Source organism: Athene cunicularia, assembly GCF_003259725.1.
Source record: "Athene cunicularia isolate RWA chromosome 2 unlocalized genomic scaffold, athCun1 chr2_part1, whole genome shotgun sequence".
Classification (NCBI taxonomy): domain Eukaryota; kingdom Metazoa; phylum Chordata; class Aves; order Strigiformes; family Strigidae; genus Athene; species Athene cunicularia.
Genome location: NW_020799095.1, coordinates 149,383,111 through 149,408,743, shown reverse-complemented (window position 1 = coordinate 149,408,743; position 25,633 = coordinate 149,383,111). Strand labels below are relative to the sequence as shown.

Genomic DNA, 25,633 nt, shown 5'->3' with positions numbered 1-25,633 from the left:
GTCACTGCTCTCCACTGGGACATCGAGCCATTAACCACCATTCCTTGAGTGTGAACATCCAACCAATTCTGTATCCACTGAGTGGTCCATCCATCACGTCCATGTCTTTCCAATTTAAAGATAAGGATGTTGTTCAGGACAGTGTCAAATGCTTTGCACAAGGCCAGGTAGATTGCATCAGTTGCTCTTCCCTTGTCCACCAACACTGTAACCCCATCACAGAAGGCCACCAGTTTTGTCAGGTATGATTTGCCCTTAGTGAATCAATGTTGGCTGTCACCAATCACCTCCTTATTTTCCATGTGCCCTAGCATAGCTTCCAGGAGGATCCACTCTATGATCTTGCCAGGCACAGAGGTGAGACTGACTGGCCTGTAGTTCCCTGGGTCTTCTTTTTTTCCCTTTTTAAAAATGGGGGTTATGTTTCACCTTCTCCAGTCAGTGGGAACTTCACCAGACTGCCACAACATCTCAAATATGATGGATAGTGACTTAGCCACTGTCACGTCCCGCTCCAGCGAGGGGGACAAGTGACTCAGATTCGCAAATCCCCAATTGGAGCGGACAACAAGTCTCCAAGTTCAAGCATTTACTAACTACCTACAATGCACTAATTGAACACATGATATACTGGCTAAGTACAGAGCAAGCTGTGGCAAGCAATATAATATGCTTTACATTTCTTAACAGAAAAAAGGAAAAGAGGGAGATAGAGGGAATGGGGGAATACAGATCACCGGTCTGGGTTCCTGCGCTGCTCCTGCTGGTGAGGATTCCAGGAGGCAGCTATCTTCTTCGCTGGCATCCGTCGTCTTTGCTTCACTGCTCTCTCCAGACGGCCGGGGGGGGTGGGCAGGAAGAGGGGCAGAGAGAGACAGCCCTTTCTTCTCCCCTTTGATTTATACCCACTTTCCTTGGGTCCGTCCTCTAGGTCGACCCTCAGACTTACGTATCCCATGTACAGGGAGGGGTCAGGTGTTTCATGGGATGATATCACTAGCATGATCATGACAACCCTCGTTAGCATATTGAGGGGTGTCAACTTTAATATGCATTTCGTGGATAATGAAGCAAAGTTCATTCACCGGTCACATGGCCCTTGAAATCTGCCCAGGTGCCCCAGGGCAGAGCCGTCCCGTCTCCACAGGGCTCTCTCCCCCAGATACATCGGGCAGCCTTATCAGCTTCGGCCTCCACAGAAAGCACCCTGTGACTCAGTTTTGTCTTGGGAGTGTTTGAGGCAAATCTTCAATCAGCCTCAATTCTTGCTTTCCCAGGCTGTTTGTCTTAGTTTTTCACAGGCCTGGTTGCTCGGCTCTCACAGCCACTTCATCCACCAGTTCCCTCAGGACCCGTGGATGCATCTGATCAGACCGCATGGACTTGGGCACGTTAAGTTCCTTAGATAGTCTCGGACCTGATCGTATGGTGGGCAATTCTTCATTCTCCCTGTTCCCACCTTTGCCTGCTGTGACTTGGGCGGTGTGGCTGGAGCACTTGCTGGTGAAGACTGAGGCAAAGAAGTCATTGAGTACCTCAGCCTTCTCCATGTCCTGGGTAACCAGGTCTCCTCTTTCCTTGTGGAGAGGGCCCTCATTGTCCCTAGTCTTCCTTATATCTCTGACGTACCTATGGAAGCTTTTCTTGTTGCCCTTGATGTCCCTGGCCAGGTTTGGTTCTGTCAGGACTTTGTCCTTCCTAACCTGTTCCCTTGGTGCTCAGACCGTTTGTATTCCTCCCAGGCTACCTGTCCTTGCTTCCACCCTCTGTAGGCTTCCTTTTTGTGATTCATCTTGTCCAGGAGCCCCTTGTCCATCCATGTAGGCCCTCTGGTGTTTTTGCCTGACTTCCTCTTTGTCGGGATGCATCGCTCCTGAGCTTGGAGGAGGTGATCCTGGAATACTGAGCAGCTTTCTTGGGCCCCTGTTCCTTCCAGGGCTTTATCCCATGGTGCTCTGCCAAGCAGATCCCTGAAGAGGCCAAAGTCTGCTCACCTGAAGTCCAGGGTAGTGAGCTTGCTGTGCACCCTCCTCACTGCCCGAAGGTTCTTGAACTCCACCATTTCATGGTCACTGCAGCCAAGGCTGCCCTTGAGCTTCACACTCCCCACCAGCCCCTCCTTGTTGGTGAGAACAGGGTCCAGCACAGCACCTCTCCTCACTGGCTCCTCTGTCACTTGGAGAAGTTAACATCTATGCATTCCAGGAATCTCCTGGATTGCTTATCTAATGCTGTATTGTCTCTCTAATAGATATCATGGTGGTTAAAGTCCCCCATGAGGCCCAGGGCTTTTGAACGTGAGGTTGCTCCTGTCTGTCCATAGAGGCCCTTGTCTGCTCAGTTTTCCTTCATCGGGTGGCCTGTAGCAGACCCCCACTATAACATCACCTGTCTCTTCTCTCTCTTTAGTCCTGACCCATAAGCTCTTGGTTGCTTCTCATCCATCCCCAGGCAGAGCACCATGCACTCCAGCTGGTCACTGAGGTAGAGGGTGACCCTCCCTCCTTGCCTCCCCTGCCTGTCCTTCATAAAGAGCCTGTATCCTTCCATTCCAACACTCCAGTCTTAGGAGCCATCCCACCATGTCTCTGTGAATCAGTAAGATTACAGCCCTGCAGGCATGGGGCTGCTCTTATTTATTCTCTGTGCTACGTGCGTTTGTGTCAAGGCATTTAAGTTGGGCCCCCGATGAAGCTGACTTACTGGCTGGAATCCCTTTTTGTTAAATCATTTTAATGCTGGTATTAAATAATTTTAACACTATCACTTTCTCTTAATAGTAAGTTTTCCTTCTTGTCCATGAGCACATGTATATTTTGGCTGATTGTACCCCAGATGCATTCATATGCCTTTTTATCTCCTACTGTCTCTATTTTGATTTTGTCTGGATTTAAATCCTTTGGTGAGGAAGAAGATGCATTCTCTGACAGCTGGGTTGTGAGCATTGCTTTTCTGAGCCTTGACCATTACCCTTTAGAAATATTGCCACAGATTTATTTAATTTTTCTCAGTTAATTTCCTTATTTTTTTTACTTCCATAGTTGTGATGTTTACTTTCTTCAGGGTTACTTGGCTCTGATCCATTCCCAACCTCAATTACCTTCAACAAGGTCGCTCATAGGTGTCATAGATCAGAACTCTAACTGGGTGGTGACATTTCAGCTGGCAACTTCAGGTCATATGGCAGCCTATATATGCGCGTGTGGCTGCTGTAGATGTATTTTTTTTGAGGCTATGCTGTTTTATGGTCCCCCTTGAGGTTATTTTTTCCTTTACAGGACCCTAAAAGGCTTTCAGGGAAGTGTCTTCCCATGATTCCCTCAATTCAGTTTGATAATGGAGGATGTCTAATTGCTGGGATGGGGGACTAATTCATATTAAGTAAAAGCACAAGACTGGTTACACTGTGGGAACTGAAATGAATGTATAAATGTATGTCCTGACATCCAGCTTTATTAAAAATGTGAAGTAGAGGAGTAAGAACATGGGAGAAATCTTTATTTACTCATTGCTTCCATCTCCCCCTTGCCCCAAGGAATAGTGGGCTAATTAAGACCATGTCTTAATGAGGAGCTTTCCATATTTAAGGAAAGTGACCTGAATATGGTTTTGCAAAGGTTTCGTCATTTCTTGGAGTTTTGTATATGTTTGTAGGCATTTGATATACTGGCTACTTAGGGGAGTTAGCTAGGAATGGAAGAGTAGTGCTGCGTGTTAGTTGTTGAAAGTTAATTCCAGTGTAATTTTTAGGAGAAAGTTTGAACTTGAAAGGCTTTCCAGTGTAACCACTGCACTGTTACCTAATCTCCTCTTAGACACCACCACTGAGGGAAATTCCAAAACTCCCTCGATATGCATGCTGGGAATGGTTAATGTGGAGTTGGCACTGCTTCATAGTGGGGAGATGGGTTAGATAATATTTAGAGATCCCTGTCAGTTCTGTTTACTTACTTCTGTTATATGTGATACTAAACATGACATTGGAGGTGTTTTTTGTTTTTTTCTCATTGATTTTTCAGGACTTTAAGGGTTTGGATGAAAGTATTTCGTTGAGGTGAATCCAGGGTCATTAAAATACATTTGAATATTTGGCCAATGACTGTTAAGTGCTTTTGCGACTGAAGTAATCTTACAAAGTTTTCTGTACCTGATTTAAAAGTGAGTTTTGGGTGTGTACAGGGTCACGTTTTGTTTATGTTCTAAGATTTGCTTCAGCCAAAGCAAAAGCAGGATGATTATGATGAAGACTGAGGCAAAGTGAGTATTAAAGTGTGAATGTTCACAACATTTCTGTGGGGTGAATCCCACTGTGGAAGGATTTGTGTTCAGTCATAGGCAATCAATTATGCTTCATCATATCTAAAATTAGTTTGCATTGGCTAGTTATTGCAATAAATATTTTGCTTTCCTTATTCTGAAATATTGCAAGGAATATTTCACCAAGAGTGCAAACATGTTTAAGCTCCCAGGTATCTGTTTGAAAAGAGTGACCAAGGTGGTGTTTATGAAGCAGGAATTGAAAAGCATCAGTGCTCTGATACACTGGGTGGTGAATGTATAGGAAGACAGAATTAAGTTTTACTTATGTTTTTGTGATTTTTTCTGACAGCTGGAGTCCCCATGTGAAACTGGGGGCAAACTAAAATTCAGTAGAAACGAGGATTTGACACAGTATTTTCTTATAACTCAAGTTAAATGTTGAAATTGAATTTTGTGCAATATTAAGGATAGAGTTCTCCAACGCTCTTTTACACAAAGCAACAGTAGCTTGGATTGAATTAGGTGTTGTTTTAACAGTGTCAAGTCTATAAAGAAGTTATTTCTAGAGCAAAGGATTTTATGGCTTTTGGGTATATTACAATCTTGATGACTTCAGATCTTCAGTAGAAGAGAAACCAAGAACTGACAAACCTGTTCAGTTTGCTTTCTTGAGCTTCTGGTGTGTTTAGGACTTTGCTGTTAAAAATCTTAGGTAATAAGCATTAATTTAGTTATGTAGCATCTACATAAAAGGTAGTTGCTCGTTAATTTTCCAGAAGGCACGCTGCCTTCTGAGGAGGGAGGAAATTCTGATAATGGCTTTTAATTTAGTGCCTTCGTTTTGGTTAATATCTAGGAATTACTTGAAGAAGACTTGCTGATGGTTAGTCCCAATGCAAATCAGGCCATTAAAGATTTAATGTACATGACAGGTCAAGTTTCAGTCGTTGGTTGGGTAATTATCGTGGTGCCATTTGTGTTTCTTTTTATACAAGTATCAATTTTCCTAATTTCTAATTGAGAATTAGAAACATAAGAGGGCTAGTCTGCCTTTTACAGCTGACATGAGCATTAGAGGTGCACCATTCAAAACCCAATTAAATTAAAAACTAGGCAGTCACTGATGTTTTCAGAGGGAGACAATGCTGGTATTCTGGTACTGTGCAGATAATGTTGCTGTTTCTTAAACTCCTTGTTCAGTCTTCAGTCTCCTTGTGGTTTTCTGTGGCTCAAACCATGAGTTTTTTCATTTGTCTTGACAAAAACATTATGTACTTTTTCATAAAGTTTTGAGTTCCTTTGAAGCTTCCTCATGGATATGAGGTTTAATCCAGTTGTACTTACTACATTAATTGATGGAGATATTTGGATAGCATCTTTATTAAAAAATAAAAATAAAAATCTATCTGTATAGAAAAGCAGATGGTAACTTAGACTTGTGTGCTTTACAAAATTAAATTTCTTAATTGTAACAGCATGTTCTGTGTTCAGGCATCTTAAATTCATTAACCAAGCTTAAAAATATAAGCAGTATACTAAGGACAGTAATGCTGTGTTTAAAAGTTTGCTAAATAATTTTTTTTTTTGCTTCACTTCTTATTTTGTCCCATCTTTTAAATTTAGGATGCTAAAAGATTTCTCTGACAGTAAGTAAATCATACAGTCTAACTGCAGGCATCTAGGCTTGATAGGGGATCAGTTTAGCAAAATGAATGCCTTATTCCAGCTCATTGAAATTTTTAGGTTGGACTAAGGCTAGACTTGCTCTCTTATCTGTAAATACTAGAATTTTTTCTCCCCATAGATAAGTATTTTCTGGCCAGGATCTTTAATTAAAGCTAAGCAAGGGCCGCTATTGATGTTTGATTTCCACTGGCCAATATATAAGCAAATGCATAAGTAAGGTCACAGGTACAATTCAATGTAGGCACAAAACGACACCATGCAGATTTTATAATTCATTGTTTTTATTGTGCTTGGGTATAAATTTTTATTATTTTTTTCATACATTGCTCCCACCTCAGATCCTGAAACATGTTTTACTGTTGAATACAAATCTTGCCATAATTCTAGATGCATGCTTCAGTCACTGGAACTTAAAAACCAAAGCAACTGCTATGAGCAAATTGGAATAAATCATAAAAGTTTGGGTGATGTAATGCAAGGGATTAAAATATGAGTATATATAATAAAAATGTAAGTATACATCATAAATGGATTTATCTCTGTAATATGACTTTTTCAGGGTCTCTTGACAACAGGCGTAGAATTCGAATCTCTTCCCGCAGCTCTTTCTCTACCTGCAGAATCTGGTCTCTATCCGGTAACTCTTGTTGGTGTTCCTCAAACTACTGGACAGATCACGGTCAATGGTAAGGGATTTTTTAATTAATTCTTTTCCTAGCAAAACAACCATGTCTTTTACATCTCTGTGCATTACGTAAGTTTGTATGCCACTTATATATTTGCCACTCTGAATTATCTTTTGTAAGTAAAAGAAACAACAAAATGGAACAAAAAAAGGGATGTTTTTTGTACTAGACTTCATTAAAAGCATAGCCTGACGAGTCACTTGGCTGCAACAACAGTAATGAACACATATTTACAGTATCTCATGTATGAGAGGAAAAGGATAATAAACTCAAACTCCCCTTTATTACTGCTTTCATTTGGAAAGCTTCTGAGGAGGATTACTTGAAGTTTTTCATGAGAATGCAGAAGATAATCTTGCAGTTCGTTTTCCTTAATTAATTGTGTTCATATAAGATTACATAAATTTTTGCAGATTGCTTCTGTAGGAACAATTGAGCCAATGTTTGTAGTCTGTTGCAGCTCATGTATTATTTCATTAATAAGCCTAAAAAATCATGTATACAGTAAGTAAAAAGAATTAAAGAGCTTTTGTAGAAGATGAGCAGATCACTCTCCTAGAAAAGTAGATAGATGTGAAGATGATAGATTCAACACATAGTAGGACTGAATCATCTTACCAACACACAATTTTAGGTACATGTTCTGGGAGTACAGAGTTAGAGGAAAAGAACCCCAAAAGAAGATAGTTGAAGAAACTTTTTTCTCACCAAGTTTTTCTTAAGTGCTTTTCTGTCTGCTCATAAAACGATTCTTCATCTGATTTTTTTTTTTTTTTCCCCAGAAACTATTTCAGTAAATAGAGAATAGCATCAAAGCATTCAGAACATTTGTGCTGTAGTTGTCTGCTTTTAATTTCACATACTAAAAATGTAATCCAAGTAGAGGAGTTGATTTCTGTACTTGGTGGCTGTTTGTGTGTCAATGTATCAAATTTCCTTCAGATAGAGCTTATATATATTGCCTGGTAAGGGGGTCAATGTAGAGTTACTTTACTACTAAACCAAACTTTTAGAGGATAAACTGTGGTCTTTTATGATAGGTGTTGGTGTGTGTATGCATATATACTTTTTTTTGCCCTAATTTCCTTTAGAATTCCTTTTTTCCTTAGGTTCTGGTACAGTTGAGACTCTTCTCTATAAACATTTTTTTTGAGAAAGTAGGGAACTGTTAACATATATTGAAGGGTAACAAGTTTTATATGCACCAGTAGATTAGGTGGTGTAGTATAGAATGGTGGTCTCTACTATAATCTGTGATGTTGATCTTGTAAAGGATTCTACAGAACTTCCCACAATGCATGGTAGAAATCATGAACTCTAATTATTTTTTTACATTTTACATGTCACAGATACAAAGGCATACATGTGTGTTGCTTGTATGTTGTCATGTAATTATAAATGTTATTATTTAGGGGGTTTAAAAACATTTTGCATATTTTATGTCCTGAGAAGATTCTCCTGTAGAGAAGATGCTTTTAGGTAGCATAAATATTGGCAATATCTGACTAGTAAGCTTAGTACTTTTACAGCTATCAGAAAACAGAAAAATTCACAACATACTGGTGTTTTCTTCTAAAAATCAGGTTATCATACTTCAGTTTTTGGAGTCTTCAGTGATTGCCTTCTGGACAATCTTCCAGGAGTGAAGACCAATGGCTGTACTGTTGAAGTCATTCCAGCTCTGCCAAGGCTGCAGATCAGTACTTCCCTTCCAAGGTGAGAAACTCAACTAAATGATGGTTTTATTTGGTTGTATTTAAGCATATGCTGAATAAAAGCTCCTTCATCTCAGTATATAATCAATGCTTTCGTAAAATAAGTCATAAACTATATCTGTGCTGTGTACTTTAGAATATAAATTTTTTGTTTTACTGCTTGAAACTGGAATTTCATAGCAAATATTTTGGGATTTAATTAATTGAGGGAGTGTAATTGTTATTCATTATTAAACTCATACTTTTAAAAGACTGAATCCTTTAAAGGTTAAAGATTCATAAAATCCCTAAGTATAGAGGTCATCTATGGAATAGTGTAGGTCAGAAAGGACACCTCTGGAGGTAATCTGGTCCAGGACCTTGCCCCAAGCAGGGCCAGCTTTGACAAGTGATATGACTGAAATGTTAGATCAGGTTGCTCAAGGCATGATCTAGTTAAGTTTTAATTATCTCCATGGGTGGTGTTTCCATCATCTCTGTGGGAAATCAGTTCCAATGTCTTGACCCACACTCACAGCAGTAAAAATTACTCTCTTTTCTTTTTTGAAACTGAACAAACCCAGCTCTTTGAACCTGTCCTCATATACATGTCATGTGCTGTAGCCTCCTAATCATTTTGATATCCCTCTTCTGGACCTGCTCCAGTATATCACTATTTCCGTTGTTCAGGAGGTGCCCAAACTTGATACCATACTACAGAAACAATATGTGTAAGAGGTACAGGAAGAATCAACTAAAATAACTTCCTTATACACCCTTATACACTTATAAAAAAGGATACAGTAGTAGTGTGGGGTCTTTTGTGTGGGGTTTTTTGAGGTTATTTTTTAGTGAAGAACATGGCTGACTAATTCCACAGTTTTAGAGAGAGCTGGTAAGACACTGATTCAATTAAATTTTTGGAACTTTTCAAATTTCAAGAGGATTCATGTACTAAGCTGTGTATTGATCACTATATCTCAAGAGTCTTGCCATCCATCTACCATTTTGCAGATAGCTGTAAGAAGTATGGAGTTCTAGTTTTCCTTTTTTTTTTTTACTATTCCTTTTAGCTATGTATCAGGAAGCAGCCTTTTGTTATTTACTGCCTTGATAGCTCAAGTACCACAGGGATTGTTTTGTTGATTGGAAGATCTCAGCTCCGTTTTTGATCCTTAGTAGGGTGATCCTCAGTATTATATGACAGAGTTACATATGTGTGTATATATATGAAATTTTTTTTTTGGTTGTGTTTTTCACTGTGGTTTACTTAGTAAAGCAAAGGAACCAGCTTGGTTCTGATTTTTCCATACTGAATTCCACTTTTCTAATGTGGAATGGGCTGTGTTTATGGCATTATATTACAAAGATATAAAAGTAATATCCTGGTGAAGACAGCAAAATAATAAAATGCAGCAATTCAGTTACATGTTGGTAAATTCCCTATAAAAAGTCTGCTAGATATGGAGTCTGTATGGTTTAGCTGTAATCAAAATTAATATTGGTTAGCCAAAGTTATGAATATATTAAAGAACACGATGGGTTTGAAATACAGAGGGAATTGCAAATATTCTTAAAAGAGCATAATATCTGCTCTTTTTGGATATACACTCAGCTGATAATGTGGAACATTAACAGGATTTTCTTTGTATACTGATGTGTTTTTACTTTTTCATTGGTGTTAAATTTACTCTTTGTTTTGTCAGATGCTTTAGTTTCAGTACTCATTCTCAGTTCCTGTAGCACCCTGGGAATTCAGATACTCTTCTGGCTACTCTGCAGTATGCCAGAGAGGTCCCTGTTTCCCATCACTTACTCCTTTTCCCAGCCTCTACAGCAGCAAATTGCCTCATGTGACTCTTGTCAACTCTGTTTTATCCTTTGGGTTATTTGAAGGATGATGGTACTTTTAAAAGACATGGTGAAGAACTGGAAGAAACAACACTCATAATTTACAGACAGCAGAATTAAAATCTGAATTTGATTTCTCTTCTTGCATATTGCTGATTTGCTTTACATTTACATTTCCTTTGACACCCATCAGCACATTAGTTTTTATAGCTCCTTCTACTGGAGCTGAGCTGACATTTCTTCATTTTTCACTGAATTTATTTATTTTGAAGTATTTAAGATCATCTTATACCGTATTTATTTACTTCGTTGTCAGTGAAACTGTAGGACAAGGTTAGTTTGAAAAGTCAAAGATATCTAGCTCTTCAGAACTTCTTCATAAGTTGATTGCTCTAGTAGTAATTTTGGTGTGATAGTTGTCTTGCCAAGAGTAATTCCAGGCCTTTCTAGCATACCATAATATCTTTTTAGAACTGTAAACTATTATTGATCTGTTTTATGGAGGGTCAATTTAATAAGATAGATTTAACAGAAGATGTAATAGAATCACAGAATTATTTATGTTGGAAAAGACCTTTAAGGTCATCGAGTCCTACCATAAACCTAACACTGCCAAGTCCGCCACTAAACCATGTCTCTAAGCACCACATATACACATCTTCTAAACGCCTCCAGGGATGGGGACTCAACCACTTCCCTGGGCAGCCTGTTCCAGGGCTTGACAACCCCTTCAGTGAAGAAATTTTTCCTAATATCTAATCAAAACCTCCTCCGTTGCAACTTGAGGCCATTTCCTCTTGTCCTATTACTTGTTACTTGGGAGAAGAGACCGACACCCACCTTGCTACAACCTCCTTTCAGGTAGCTGTAGAGAACAATGAGATCTCCCCTGAGCCTCCTCTTCTCCAGACTAAACACCCCCAGTTCCCCCAGCCGCTCCTCACAGGACTTGTGCTCTAGACCCTTCCTCAGCTTTGTTGCTCTTCTCTGGACATGACATGCTCCAGCACCTCAATGTCTTTCTTGTAGTGAGGGGCCCACAACTGAACACAGTATTTGAGGGGTGGCCTCACCAGTGCTGAGCACAGAGGTATGATCGCTGCCTTAGTCCTGCTGGTCACACTATTTCTGATAGAAGCCAGGATGCCACTGGCAGCCTTGGCCACCTGAGCACACTGCTGCCTCATATTCAACCACCTGTCAACCAACATCCCCAGCTCCGTTCCCGCTGGGCAGCTTTCCAGCCACTCCTCCCCAAGCCTGTAGTGTTTGCATGGGGTTGGTGTGACCCAGGTGCAGGACCTGGCACTGAACCTTGTTGAATCTCCTACAGTTGTTCTTGGCCCATTGATCCAGTCTGTCCAGATCCCTCTGTAGAGCCTCCCTACCCTCAAGCAGATCAGCACTCCTGCCCAACTTGCTGTGGTCTGCAGACTTACTGAGTGTGCACTCATGAAGCTTGCTGTGGGTTGAGAATGACTTTGTTAGTTTTTATTTTCATCATTATATGTATTTATATATATATTTGTGCATACTTTTTTGTGTATCGTATATATTGTATGTAAAAATAATATGCTACTGAGTAAATCGTCATGAAAAAAGCCTATAAGAAAATTGCTGGAAGAAAATGATAAATTTATAAATAAAATGGGGAAAAACTTATATGGAAAAATATCAGTCATTTCCACAAGAACCAGAAATATTTGGAGCTGCATGCCAGTGTGCCAAGCATTATAGGTTGCTTTCTTGGTGAGGACTTCGTAATATACTGAAATAATTCTGCAGTAGTGTTATGCTCAAAATCATGCTTACAGGCAAAAAGGAAAGACACTTTTGTATAAAGCCAAGAATTTACTGTTTGTATCTTAATGCTTCCTGTATTAAACTGTTTAGTCCAGATGCAATTATTAGAGAAGATAGAAAAAGGAGAAAGAGAAATACTCTATACAGAAGAAGTATCACTATTAATAATAAACTTAAAGCTGCTATACACAAACTTCCTATTTTCTACTTGTTTTCCTGGTGTTATGCTTGCCCTCCTACTGCTCCTCTGGGTCCTAAGGTTGGCCATCTCAGTCTGGTGGTACAGCCAGTTGTCAGCATCTGGAGACCTTCACTGAGTGGAATATGTTGTGGGGTTTTTTTGTGTGTTTTTTTTTTTTTCACATTAGAAAACCCTCGAAGCCATTTTTGTTTGCCAACACATTTATATGCCTTGGTCTTTCTTCACTCAAGTGCTATATTGCATCCAAATTTAATATATGTGGTGGGTTTTTTATATTAAACCCTTGTTTTCTTTTTTATCCCCAAAAGCTCTTTTTGCCCCATTCCATGTCTGCATTTCTTTGACTGTTAGTGAATTGTTTATAGCAGTGAGATCTCCGGTGTTAAGCATGTGCCCTATCTGTTGCCATCTCACAGCAGTACTGCTTTCTGCTGCATCCAGTGTCTCCACTTTGCAGTGCCTCTGCTATCATACCAGAACTGCGTGTCTCTACACGGTGTCACTATGTTAGTCATAAATATCTCATTCTACCTAGAACAACCACGTTTTACTACTATCTATATAAAACTATGGTTGTGCTGAACAGAGGTAACAGAAATAAAGCAAATAGGGTGTAGGCACCAGGTCAGAAGAAAAAATTGCTGCTACAGTTGTCAGACCAAAGTTGCAGGCAGGTCAGGATGGGATCAGAGCAGGCATAGAATCATAGAACGGTTTGAGTCAGAAGGGACCTTAAAGCTCATCTAGCTCCAACCCCCTACCATGGGCAGGGCCACCTTCCACCAGCCCAGGTTGCCCAAAGCCCCGTCCAACCTGGCCTTGAACCCTTCCAGGGAGGGGGCAGCCACAGCTTCTCTGGGCAGCCTGTGCCAGGGCCTCACCACCCTCACAGGGACGAATTTCTTCCATATCTCTAATCTAAATCTCCCCTCTTTCAGTTTAAAACTGTTATCCCTCCTACTATCACTGCACTCCCTGATGAAGAATCCCTCCCTGTCTTTCCTGTAGCCCCTTCAAATCCTGGGAGGCCACTATAAGGTCTCCCGGAGCCTTCTCTTCTCCAGGCTGAACACCCCCAGCTCTCTCAGCCTGTCCTCACAGGGGAGCTGCTCCAGCCCCCTGAGCATCTTTGTGGCCTCCTCTGGACCTGCTCGAGCAGGTCCGTGTCCTTCTGATGTTGGTGCCCCCAGAACTGGACTCATCGCTGCAGAGGAGGGTCTCATGAGAGTGGAGTAGAGGGGGAGAATCCCCTCCCTTGCCCTGCTGCCCACACTTGTCTTGATGCAGCCCAGGACATGGTTGGATTTCTGGGCTGTGAGTGTATGTTGCTGTCTCATACCTAATTTTTCATCTACCAGTATCCCCATGTCAAGCCTCAGTCTTGAGGCTCTGCAAGTTCAGAACAAAACTGATGGCTATACAGTGCTTACACAGTTGAGATGGTTTTTAATTTAAGAAGCTGTGTTACAGAAAAGGATGTGTAAACTGAATTAGATTGGGTTTCAGTTTCAGACGTACATTGATATAGTAATTGAAATTACCATTTGTTTGATTTGTTAGTATGCAATTCCTTGATACTTTTGTCTAAATATAAGGGGACAAAGAAAATTTTTCCTGTCATTCCAAATGCTCAAACTTCAGAGCACTGCAATGATAATGATACATGACAGTAAATTTTAAATTATCAAAAAGTATGTGTTTTAAGTACTTGTTGCCATAGATGCATTCTGAAAGACTAAAATCTGCTCTTCTTTGTGGAGGCTGATTATTTTGTGCTAAGGAAGGATAGGATAAAAAGGAAGGATAGCAGAAATACTTTCCAAAATAAGTTACTGAACCTGAGTTTACAGACAGATTTACTGGTCATTAATTTCAGTAGCTTTTGCCCTTGTATCCTTGATCCTTTCTGACCACTTTGCATTAGCATGAAAAATACAGTCAGAAACTGAACCTCTGCCCATCTGTCTTGTTCCATGATCCTCCTTCCCTCATTCGTGTTCTAAAGAGTTCATTTCTATTCACTGTTTAACCTTTCACACAGAGAATTTCTTCCAGGATCCCCTCCCGTGAGGTTTATGCCCTCAGCTGTCCACTAAAACTGCATTCTCTGAACTCCTGTATTAGTTCTTCCTAGAAAAGGTCAAGGTTATTGCTCAATTCTGCTTTATCCATGATGTGTTGTCATAGCACTGTGGATATCTGCTATTTCAATAATTGACTGGTTTGGCACATTTTTTTACTTTAAATGAAATGCTTGATACTCATTTAAATAAATTCTAATGTTTCTGAAGCTTTAGGTACCCATGCATTTTCCCTAGCACATACAACTCCTAGTATAATTTCTTCTATATATTTTTACAATATATTCCTCTAGGTATATCTTACCTCATATTTCAGATACTGTTTATGATCCCTTAAAACAGCTTCTGAGTGAACAGCTATATAAAACAATTAGTTCTGCCAATCTGTCATTAAAGGTGTTTCTGTCTTCATTCCATATATATCGTATGTTGGTGGAGTTTGGGAATGCCTAACAATGAATGTATCCTCACTTGTGAGTACAAGGTTCCATCTCTTTGGAGGTTTCTTCTGCCAGTTTACTTTATTTTCACTTTTGTAATTTTTATGAGGTGATCAGAGTGCAGCATGGACTTCAGGATCTTGCAGAGGAATCTCACCCTAGTTTCTCCTATGTAGCACTCAACTTCTTGTTCTCAACTTTATTTTTTTTACTCTTTTTTTTACATTCATCTCTTGATACTCACTGTTACTCAACCCTAGTTCAAACACTCAGTAGATCAGATATCGCTTCTTTCAAGTTAGCTCATTCTAATAACCTGCTCTTTCTTTTTTTCTCTTTTTGCTTTCTTACAGTTTTTGCAGAAATTTTAAACAAGCTTTTACAATTAGGAATGCATATTTCATAGTGTTTGAAATCTGACTTGTCTTATGCATAAAATAGTAATGTTTGTCCTCAATGGTTATGAAAAATGATTCTGGTTAAAGTGAGAATGGAAAATGATATCTATTATCTTCAAGATTGCAGAGCAGTAGTTGCTGAGTCTTCAAAGAGTAGTTAATAGAATATAGTAACTTGGACAGGCTGTTAACATTTTATCATAACATTTTGTTTGTGTCTGTGTCACATTTGGTAGGTCTGCTCATACGCTTCAGCCTTCTTCGGGGGATGAAATCTCCACTAATGTGTCCGTCCAGCTTTACAATGGAGAGACCCAACAGCTTATCATTAAGTTAGAAAATATTGGAACAGAACCACTGGAGAAACTAGAGGTTACAGCGAAAACAGTCAACACTAAGGGTATGTATGCTGATTTATATTTAGAAATAATAATCATCATTCTTTCTTTGATAAAAGGAGAACTAAGTTGTATTATACTTCTTTTAGGTCAGTTTAGAATAAATAGCATAAGCCCTGTTACAAACTGGAATCATTCAGTTGATTTTATTGTAAGAATATAGAAGTGAAAGAGAATGTAAGAAAATATAGAAAGAAAATTGAAGACATTGTAGAACTATCTGTGTGTCAAAGTGTCAGCTGGTTTTTGGAAATCTAGATTTCATTTTAATCTTACTTGGAAAAAAAAAATCCTGAGGCAGTAACTAGTAAAAAGCAAGTGTCTTAGGTCTAAATTATTTTCTCCTTATGTCTAAATACACTGATTAGTTAATTAAATAAATTACCATTAGCAGCAATGTCATCCTGCTTGAGAGAGTGGAAGCAAATAAGCCCACTTCTATCTCACTCAGTGAGCAATAAGAAAAAAATGGGATAAAAGACTTTAAAAAGCAAGGCAATAAATAAAATAGGCTATTAGGAGTTAAAAGAGTAGTTGAAGGTATGGAAGAAATACAGTACATCTCCTGCTTCCAGTTACTTTTCATAAAACACTCTGTACATATTAGTAATAAAAAGTAGTCTGATAGGTGAATCTTGTTTTTGTTTTGCGATGTGTTTTATCATTTTTGGTTTGTCCTCTGAGGCATCGTTCTGAAAATGGTATTAACAGAAGAAGTACAGATGACAAGCAAGACAATCTTTAGTCACAGTAGAAATACCATATTTTATTGCAGGTTTTATTCTGTTGGTGCCAGAGTATTAAAATGCAGTGTGATACCTGGTGATTTTTGTTCATTTCAGTATTTGAGCTCTTGATTTGTTTTCAACAGAGTAGCCTCTTCTCTGCAACCTGATGGTATAGGAGCTGCCAGTCATCTAAGAATAGATTTTCTGTCTGAGACTTGTTACCAAGAATAATTTTAGAAGCTGAGAATTATGATCTTATTGTTCTTATTTCAGTAATTCCAACGTGCTCCTACTGTGCTAGGTGCTGTATGTATGTAAAGATCAAATACAGCACCTATATTAAATGGTGAAGTTTATGTAATGAAATGTATTAAATTGTGGAATATATGGGCCTCTGAATCAGATGTTAATTGGACTCGTTGTACATTACATTACACAGTTAATTGGTTCAGAATTTTGAAAAAGAGTTTCTTGTCAACTTTAAAACCATCATGTCTCAGTTACAACTTCCATTAAAAACTGGAGGAAAAGGAGAAAAGTTGATACACTCAGCTATGAGTTCAGTAAAACTTGAATTTTACTTCATCCTTCATTTTCTTTCTCTGTAGAAAGTGTTTGCAGTGAAGTGTGACATGTGACATGGGATTCTGCTGATCAACAGGGAACTAAAGATTTGTAATGTCAGCAGCTCCGTTTGGTCAGTGAATACCACATGAGTGGAAATAAAGTGGATATGACATTAAACCATCTTTAATAGCAACACAAGCTCTTAACTTGGTATTATATATCAAGTTGAGAGCATATGCAGATGCTTATGAACTGTCTGTAGTGCATTAAGAAGTTGTCCCTTGGATGTTTTTTACTACTCCTCAGCTGAAATGTGCCTGTGATTTAAACTGCTCAAGGTCTCCTTGAAAGCTGTTAGGCATCTTCATCTGCCATGACCACAGCTTGCCTGTCAACTAGGGAGCCCATGAGAAGTTGTCCAATTTCAGCCAAATACGAAGAGCTTTCAATCATCCTTCGCTTCACCTGATTTGCTTTGGTTCTTTTAGTCTTGGCAGTTGTTCATAAATCTTTTGCAGCTGTTGCATGCCTGCCTGTCTGACTTCTATTTCCTTACCTTCTGTTTCTGGGGCAACTACTTTTAGCACAAAGATGAATGCTGTACATGGCAAACATTTTTTTTTTTTTAAATTACTGGATGGGATTAGCTGTTGCTGTGTGGTGTCCTGCCCTCCCTCCTTTATGTTCGCTATGGCCAATCACTTTTCTTCAGGAAGCCCACTTCTCTGGCATTGTTTTCCATGGTGTCTTGTTATTGAGAACCTCTGGAGAGAAGGCTTTCAAACTTGTCTTCTCTTACATCTTCTCTTCTGTTTCTTCAGGTGCTGTTCTTTGACTTGTCTGCTCTGGCCCTCAGATAAATGAGCAGAAATTGCAGCTCACCCTGTGCAGTTCATGAAGGACATTGCAGGGTTTTCAGGTCCTTTAGCAGCCATGTGTTATGGAACAGATCCTGAGTTAAATCTTGACAAGTTAAGACTTGTCATGCTGCCACAATAAACATGTCTGTCTTTTAATGTCTCATTGCACTGCTCAGTGTATCAGGCTGTGGTATTCGTAGGTTGGACATCACATGTATACTGTTAAAGTCAACTCTGTGTCACCTCATATTGTCCCTCACCAGGTCAGATGGTCTAACACTTTTTTTAGAATGATGACATGTTCAAAAGGTTACCTTTCCATCCTCTGTCTCCAGTCAGCTCTTGTCAGAGGCTTTGATAAGTCTCTAAAGCTTTCATAAGTCTCCAGTCAGCTCTTGTCGGAGGCTTGTTATGTCTCAGTTGGGGGGTGCACTCTAAAAGCTTTGATAACCCAACTATATGATTCACTGGAGGGCAAATGTAACACTGATGCTTTCAAACTTGAAGCACTGAGAAGAGTGTGCCATGTGTTCTTACCAGCCTCATGGGTTATTAGGCTCTAGTAGTGAGCACCAGTAGCACACACTGAATGAACTTGGATGATGAAGCAAAACCTCACTGATCTTTCTTAGAAGTGACTGACCTCTGGAATTTAGACCCAGAGAAATAAATTCACTTGTCTAGTTGTATTCTTCCTGTGGTCTTTGAACACATCTGCTTGTGGTCTCAGCTGTTTAGCTGTGCCAGACCACAAATGAAAAATCTACTCTGTAACCCATTTAAGAACTCTGAATATCCTGGAATAGATCTATTTACTTTTTTTTTTTTCCCCCTCCCCCAAATAAAACTGTAAAGTCTTTCAAATTGGAGTTGGGTTGTGTTCCATAGAGAGTTGTGAAGGCAGGAAGTCTTTTTTCCAGTTAGTCCAAATGTCCTTGTCAAGATAAGACAACGGGAAGTGTTGGTAATCCAGCCCCAGTCTAGCTGCTGTGGTTTTACTGTCCAGATTTCTCAGTTTAAGTCTCTTCCTCTCTGCCCAAACCGGCTGACTGAGATAATGATTTTGTATGATTCTTATTAACTGTTTTTTTCACTCATAGGATATATGTTAAATCGTTCATGATTTTAAAACATTTTTTTCCCTACCTTTTACAGATACTTGCTAATTGCCTAGAGGAAACTCTGCTAGATACATTTATATTTTAAAGAACATAAAGTCCTGCAAGTTCATTTCTATCTACCAGGTCTGAATTAAAAATATTCTGGATTGTCTTCTAAATTAGGAAGAGGCCATTTTGCCCCAATCTAAAAAGAAAATTAATAATAATATTGGTATGCCACCAATGAGCTGATGAACTATTAGTGCTTTTAACCCTGTAATTCTAGTGTCAGTTCATCATTTTAAAAAAAGGGTGGTGGATACTCTGCAGTACTGAATACACAGCTTTCATTTTACTAGACTTTCTACACTTGGAGAAGATGTATAAAGGCCTCTGCATTTAGAATTTATAGTTATTGTGAGGTCATGTGTTTTCTGCTAGAAATAGATACGTCAGCTGATGAGGCATCAGGAATCAGATGTGCAAATTACTACAGAAGTCTGAAGAGCCTTGTTACCTTGAAGCACATCAGATTTCTGTCTTCAGGTGTCTGATCATACTTGCTTTTGGTGTACCTTTGTGTATGTTGAATTCAGAGATGTAGAGTACTTTGGTCTCATCTTTCTGTGCTAGCTAGAAACTGCTCTTGCATTTATATTTCCTTTCAACTGCTCAGTTTGAGAAGCAGCAGTTGTTTTGGTTATGTTCTACCCAGGCTTTACCTTTCAGCTGTAGTCTGTTAGTTTTTTCTTTCTACTTTTTTTCTTGTTGTCCTTACTTTTAACTCTTTCCTCCAGTTTTCCAAGTGCTTTAATTAAATTGCAGTGTTGCTAGCATCTCACTGGACCTCCATGATGTACTGCATCTTTTTATCCTCCAGTGTTTTTTGGTCTGTTTTTTTTTTTTTTTTTTTATCTGTGTTTGGCAGGAATCCACTAGTGCTCAGAACACGATTTCACGTATATACAGTTTCTTTAATGATTAAGTTTGCAATTTTGAGCCAGATCATAATGCTGTGGTTAACAGAGGGCTCAGTCCCATCCTGTCCCATTCTTCCACAGAAAGACAAAGACATAAGAATTTTAGAAATGTATTGCTAGGGATGATGGTCGGTCTAGCTCAGTAGTCACAGGACATCAGGGGATGCAGCTTGGGGAGAGCATGCAGGGCTTGCCAGTGTTGTGCTGTTTCTGTTGTGTTTGCTCAGCATCCGTAGTTGCTGTACACTGGGGCAGGTGCACTCACCCAACGAGAAGAGAGCTTTTGGCTGCTGAAGTGCAGCAGCTCCGGGCTGCCTTTGCTCTGGGGCCTCACGGTAACTGGGGCCTTTGGGCAGTGGGAGCCGCTATTGACCACAGGGCAGGTTGGGCCTGGGTATCGATGGAGTCCCCTGGGAGCCATTTGGAGCTCGTCCCCTGGAGCAGCAGCTGCGGTCAAGGGCTCCCCCCTTGGGTCAGGACGCTGCCCAAGGAAACTCCTCGAGGTGCCTTGGGTCGGGACGCTGCCCCGAGCAGGTCCTCGAGGGTGAGAGTCCTCAGGTGAGTGATAGAGTGTTTTGGGTTGTCATTACACCCTAAGGAATTGTGCTTTATTATGCGTTTTGGGTTGCCGTTAAACCCTAGAAAGCTGTTCTGTTCTCCTCTCACAGACATTCAAACCTGTAATTTACAGAGAGCTAGTTAATTGTGTTAATCATAAATTTTTAATTTTTGGTGGTTGGTTAGTTGTTTATTTGAGAGTCACCGTAACATACACACATACTCCTTTTTCCGTAGCCTTTTGTGGACTTGCCGGTGCATTTGCCTGTCCCATTCTGAAGCTGCTGGTACCACTTGCCTCTGCAGCCTCCTGTAGCACCAGATTCCAGAAGTTTATTACCAGATGGGTAGAGAAGTGCTGTGTCTGTTTTAATCTCATCTCCTACTAGTTTTATCAAGTGTTCCCAGTTCTTATACCAAGGAATTTAGTGAGCAACAGTTCTGCATTCACGTTATCTGCCATCTTTGTCATTTTTGTAATCTGCAGTCATCTTCCCCTGCTCAGCCTTTCAAACTGAAAGGTCTCTGCCTACATGGCAGCTGCTCCACCCCCTCCTCATTTTAATTACCCTTTTCTGGACTTTCTGTAGCTCTAGTATGTCCTTGCAGTACAGAGATCAAAGCTGCTTGGTGAGCACACCAAGGTTTTGTGCAGTGGCAAAATGCCCCTCCCTTTGTCTTGCTCTCACTATCCTTCCTAATGATGACCTGTTTTTTTTGTTTCGACTTTGGTTTGGTTTTTTTCTTTTGTTATGTTTTGTTTTTCCGTTGCTGCTCACTAAGCTGATGATTCCATGGTGATTCCATGAGTCAGTGGTGGCTCTAGGGTTTCTTTGTGGAGTTGTAATTGCCAATTCCAAGTTCAACATACCAGAAAAAGCTCTTTTCTTTTTTTTTTTTTCCTAGTTGTATTTTACCTTTATGCATACAGAAGTACATTTTTTGCCTACACAATTTCATGAGGTTCTTTTGAGTTTCTTGCTTTTGACATTACTATATCCCTAAATAATTTTGAAATCTAGCCAAGATAAACTCTCTGGAAATGAATCTGATCAAGAGGTGGATGTAATTTGCTGATGATAATTAATGCTGATTGCCTTAAACATTGTTACTGAAAGAAATGTCTTTGTCTACACTGTTGTTCTATAAAGCATTTTCTGAAGAGAAAAAAATAAATTAAAATATTGGTAGCCCATAAATCTACATGTTTGCAATCTATGCCACTGAGATATTAATGTTCAAATATACCAAATACTAAACACACATAGCTAGTCTAACTTGAATTTGTTCCTATTTAAGTTCTTCTTAAATTCATCGTTTTATGATTTTGTTTGTTCACTGGCTATCTTAAGAGCAAATAATTTTGAGAAAAATGGTAACAGTCCTAATACATGGTACTCTATACAATAACATGAATTAGTGATGGTGGGAAGGTACAGACAGATTATGGCCTCTCATAATGGTTTTAATAGCCATGTAAAGTTAAATACCCAAACAAAGAGTTAAATTATTTCAATAAAGGATTTTATAGATGTGCTTACATTAAAGTAAACCTTAGCAAAAAGACAGATTTACCTGGGAATTTAAGACTGAAAAGAATTGAGGAATTGAGGTTCTTGAGATCTCAAAAGACTTGCTTTTCCATCAAGTTTCTCGATGTAAAACAACAGCGTGGACTTTTTTTTTTTTTTTTTTTTTTTTTTTTTTTTGGCAGACCTTAAAATCTGTTAAGAGTTAGATTGGGTTAGGGTAACCCAAAGTTAAATTGTGGGTAAGCTGTTACATGATATTTGTTACAATTCTAGTGATTTAGTATCCAGTAAAATGATAGAACAAACTAAGAATTCTTGACTAATGGTCTCTTGTAACTTCAGTTGTTTGCTAAACACAAGTTTTGGGCTCTAGAAACAACTGAATGAGGACATGCCCCAAATAAGACTTTCCCACTCAACTGAAAGGTTTGAGGCCCGGTGCCATGTAATTCACTGGAAAAGATGAAAAAAACACTTCTAAACCATTAAACAAATGTCAGATAAATATAAACTAGACTTCTCTCTACAGCTTAACTTTTAGCTGGAGCATTTAGACTTTATCTTGTAATTACAGGTGTTAAATTAGAGAGCAAAATTATCTGCAAGGGCTATTCTCACTTGGAAGGTCTTTTCACTCCTAATATCTTCAAATAAATTTCCTACTTAATGAAAAAATGTTTTGGAAACAATTTGATCATTAAACTGAAGATACACTCAAGTGCTTGAGATATGTCACTCTTCTTCGCTGACACTGAGGAAAACAGCCCTTTAGCATCTTATGTTTTTACTTATCAGGAAAAGGGTGTAGAGATTGCTGTACTTGTTAAGCCACTTCTTGAAAACAGGAGAAAATCAGAACAGTGATACGATTACAGCTAAATCATCAGATGAGGTGGAGGTAACTTTAAGGAAACAATAGGTAAATTTTTTATTTTTACCTCATCTTTGTTCTTATAAAGAAGTCTGTAATATTGATCTGATGTGTAAAGACACAAGACAACAATCAATGGTCTGTGAGAAAAATATATCTCAGGCAAAGGAGTTACAGTTTAGGTAAAAGTTAATGGAAAAATACTCACTTTTATTTTCCTTCCCTAGATGCAGTTGTTTCTGTGCAAATCAACAAAGCTTGGACTGAAATTCTAATTACTTTTTTTGGAAGAGCCTTAATTCTATGTTGTTGAGGCAGTCTTCCCACCCCATTTTCTCACATATGGATCTCAGATGATCATTTTGGGAAGGCTCTGAAATGCCAATATGCTAACTTGTTCTTAGATACAGTAGCCTGGTATGAAGTGGAGATGAACTGTGTGACTTTTAGTGGCCCCCATGTTATGCAAAACAGCGCTCAGATGGTGTGTAAAAGAGCCTTTAGAAGAATTCTTCAGTGTACTTATGAGATAGTATGCATTGCTACGATAAATTAAGAAATATATTTTTAGGATTCTCCCAGTCAAACCATCATGCTTAATTTATGTATTAATAGACTTTTCTGCAATGTTTAGCCTTGTATGGTCTTGCAAGTATTAATGAATTTATGGATGTGGTGGGTTGACCCTGGCCAGAACTGAAGCCCCCACCCAGTTGCTCACTCATTCCTCCTACCTTTTGCCCCAGCAGGTGGGGAAGAAAATTGGAAGGACAAAAGTGAGAAAACTTGTGTAAAGGTCAAGATTATTTAATAAGCAAAGAGGAAGAAAAAAAACCAAACAAGATGTCATTTTATGTCATGGAATATCCCTTTGGGCTGCCTGGCTCATCTGTCCTGGTTGTGTTGCCTTCTAGTTTCTTGCCCACTGCTGGCCTGCTTGCTGGCAGGGCAGAGTGGGAAAGAGAAATCCTTGATGCTGTGCAAGTACTGTGCAGCAATATCCAAAAAAGCTGGTCTGTTCTCAACAAAGATCCAAAACACAGCACCATGCAGGCTGCTATAAAAAAAAAATGAACTCTATCCTGTGCAATGGATTAGAAGTGAAGTGCTGGGAGATTGATTTCCTCTTCACCCACCCCACCCCACCCTGAGATCATTCATGAAGTGCATAAAAGAAATCAGCTATTAGGAGGTACTTCTTTTGTCTATTTAGTATCTGAAGTAAGGTTAATTTAGGAAGTGTCACTGTGTTATTGTACCATTCTGGTATGTAAAAACCCTTTCTGTCATTCTAAAAACAACTTATTTGCTCTTGCATAAAGTTCATAGAATATCACTTTTTAGATTGCTTCTGATGAAGGTACTTAAATGTCCATGACTTTTGGACATTACTTCAAAGCTTGAAATAACAGGTAACTAAATTGCCCTCTTCATGAAGTGAACTTAATGCTCTACTCCTCTTTATTTCAGGATGGATTTTTTCATGTTACTGGAGTAATATTGAGGCTGAATAATTGAATCAAGTATCTCAGTGTATTGATGAATAGTGAATACCGTGGTTTTTCTTGTATTATCTGCCTTCCCTTTAGGTTTAAGGGAGAGAAGCTAATAATTACAGATGCCATATCTCACATGGACCAATGATAAATAATTCCTCAGAGAAATACCCATTAACATGAACTAAACCTGTCTGGCAGCATCCTTAATATTTGGATCTTGTGTACGTTATGCTTCTCAGTTTTGAGAAAGGACTCAATTTAAAAAAAAAAAAAAAAAAAGCCTATCATCTTCCTAGCCTTCTCCATTGTGTTCCAGAATTGCAAGTGATTTATTTTGGTATAATATTTTGATGAAATGCTTTTGTATTCATATGCCATTTTCTGAGTTGGAGTCTGTATGATTCAAAAATGTATGAACTTTTAAGTCCCCTTCAGGCTGTGTTCTCGAGTATTCAAAATGTATATTTAATGCTACCTATTTGTGCAATATTTTTCTTCTGGTAGTGTTCTTCACTTTGAGTCATCTTTTTGAACTTCCAGGTGCTTCCAGGTCAATGTCAGTTACCTCTCTAATGTCTTTCTACTGTTATATTCATTTTTAATCCCTTAATTCTGAATATTTTAGAATGTAAACAGAAAATGACAAATCAGTTAACACTTTACAGCAGTTATAAACTTAAACTTCTTTAGCACAGTGGTTATGCTTATGAAATTTTTCCTTATTGTAATACAGAGAAGCTGTATGGGGACTTCTTGAGTTGGAAGCTAGAAGATACCCTCTCCCAGTTTCCTCTAAAACCTGGAAAGATTGCTACATTTACTGTAAACATTAAAGTGAAGCTGGACTTTTCATGCCAAGAAAATCTTCTACAAGATCTCAGTGATGGTGAGTTTTTAATTTCTCCTTGCTTAGATGGGTTGTATATACTTCCAAGAAACACTTATCCAGCTCTTGTGCCATTCATTTTAAAATATGGTGTGTGATGTGGTTGTGTATTTTCATGTTTGTGTCTTGTAATGCAAAGAGCTCTGTCAGCTGTATGGATTGAAGACTGGATTTTTGTGACAGCTATGGGCATGATAGTCTGACCAGTCTTTCCCATCATGAGACCTTGCCCTGCTGTCTTTTTAATTCTTTCTTGATAGAGTGTTTTTGATGTGTCTCTTTGTATCCTTATCTTATAAAGATAAAGAAAAATAATTTGCGAACATCAGCGGGCTTTAAAGAGAAACAGCATTAAGTTGATCATTTAGTTATCCAAGACTGTAAAATTCTTACTTGTGGCTGACTGCAGTTTTGCCAGAAGTGACGTACTGCAACATAGGGCATAATCCCCCTAAAATTTGTAGTGTAGGGAAAGTTTCATGTGCTCATAGGTTCTTTTGAACACACCCCCCCCCCCCCCCCCCCCCCCCCCCCCCCCCCCCCCCCCCCCCCC

General features: G+C 39.0%; 1 protein-coding gene across 3 annotated transcripts in view; it reads left to right on the top strand.

The window, feature by feature from the left end:
- The window catches only part of TRAPPC9 (trafficking protein particle complex 9), a 546,185-nt gene that overhangs the window by 82,878 nt on the left and 437,674 nt on the right, over nucleotides 1–25,633 (top strand). For all 3 annotated transcript variants that reach the window (XM_026841777.1, XM_026841775.1, XM_026841776.1), the window contains 4 exons: nucleotides 6,506–6,632; nucleotides 8,216–8,348; nucleotides 15,338–15,501; nucleotides 24,928–25,080. In XM_026841777.1, coding sequence (XP_026697578.1) covers nucleotides 6,506–6,632; nucleotides 8,216–8,348; nucleotides 15,338–15,501; nucleotides 24,928–25,080 — 577 coding nt within the window. The remainder of the gene's footprint in view (nucleotides 1–6,505; nucleotides 6,633–8,215; nucleotides 8,349–15,337; nucleotides 15,502–24,927; nucleotides 25,081–25,633) is intronic.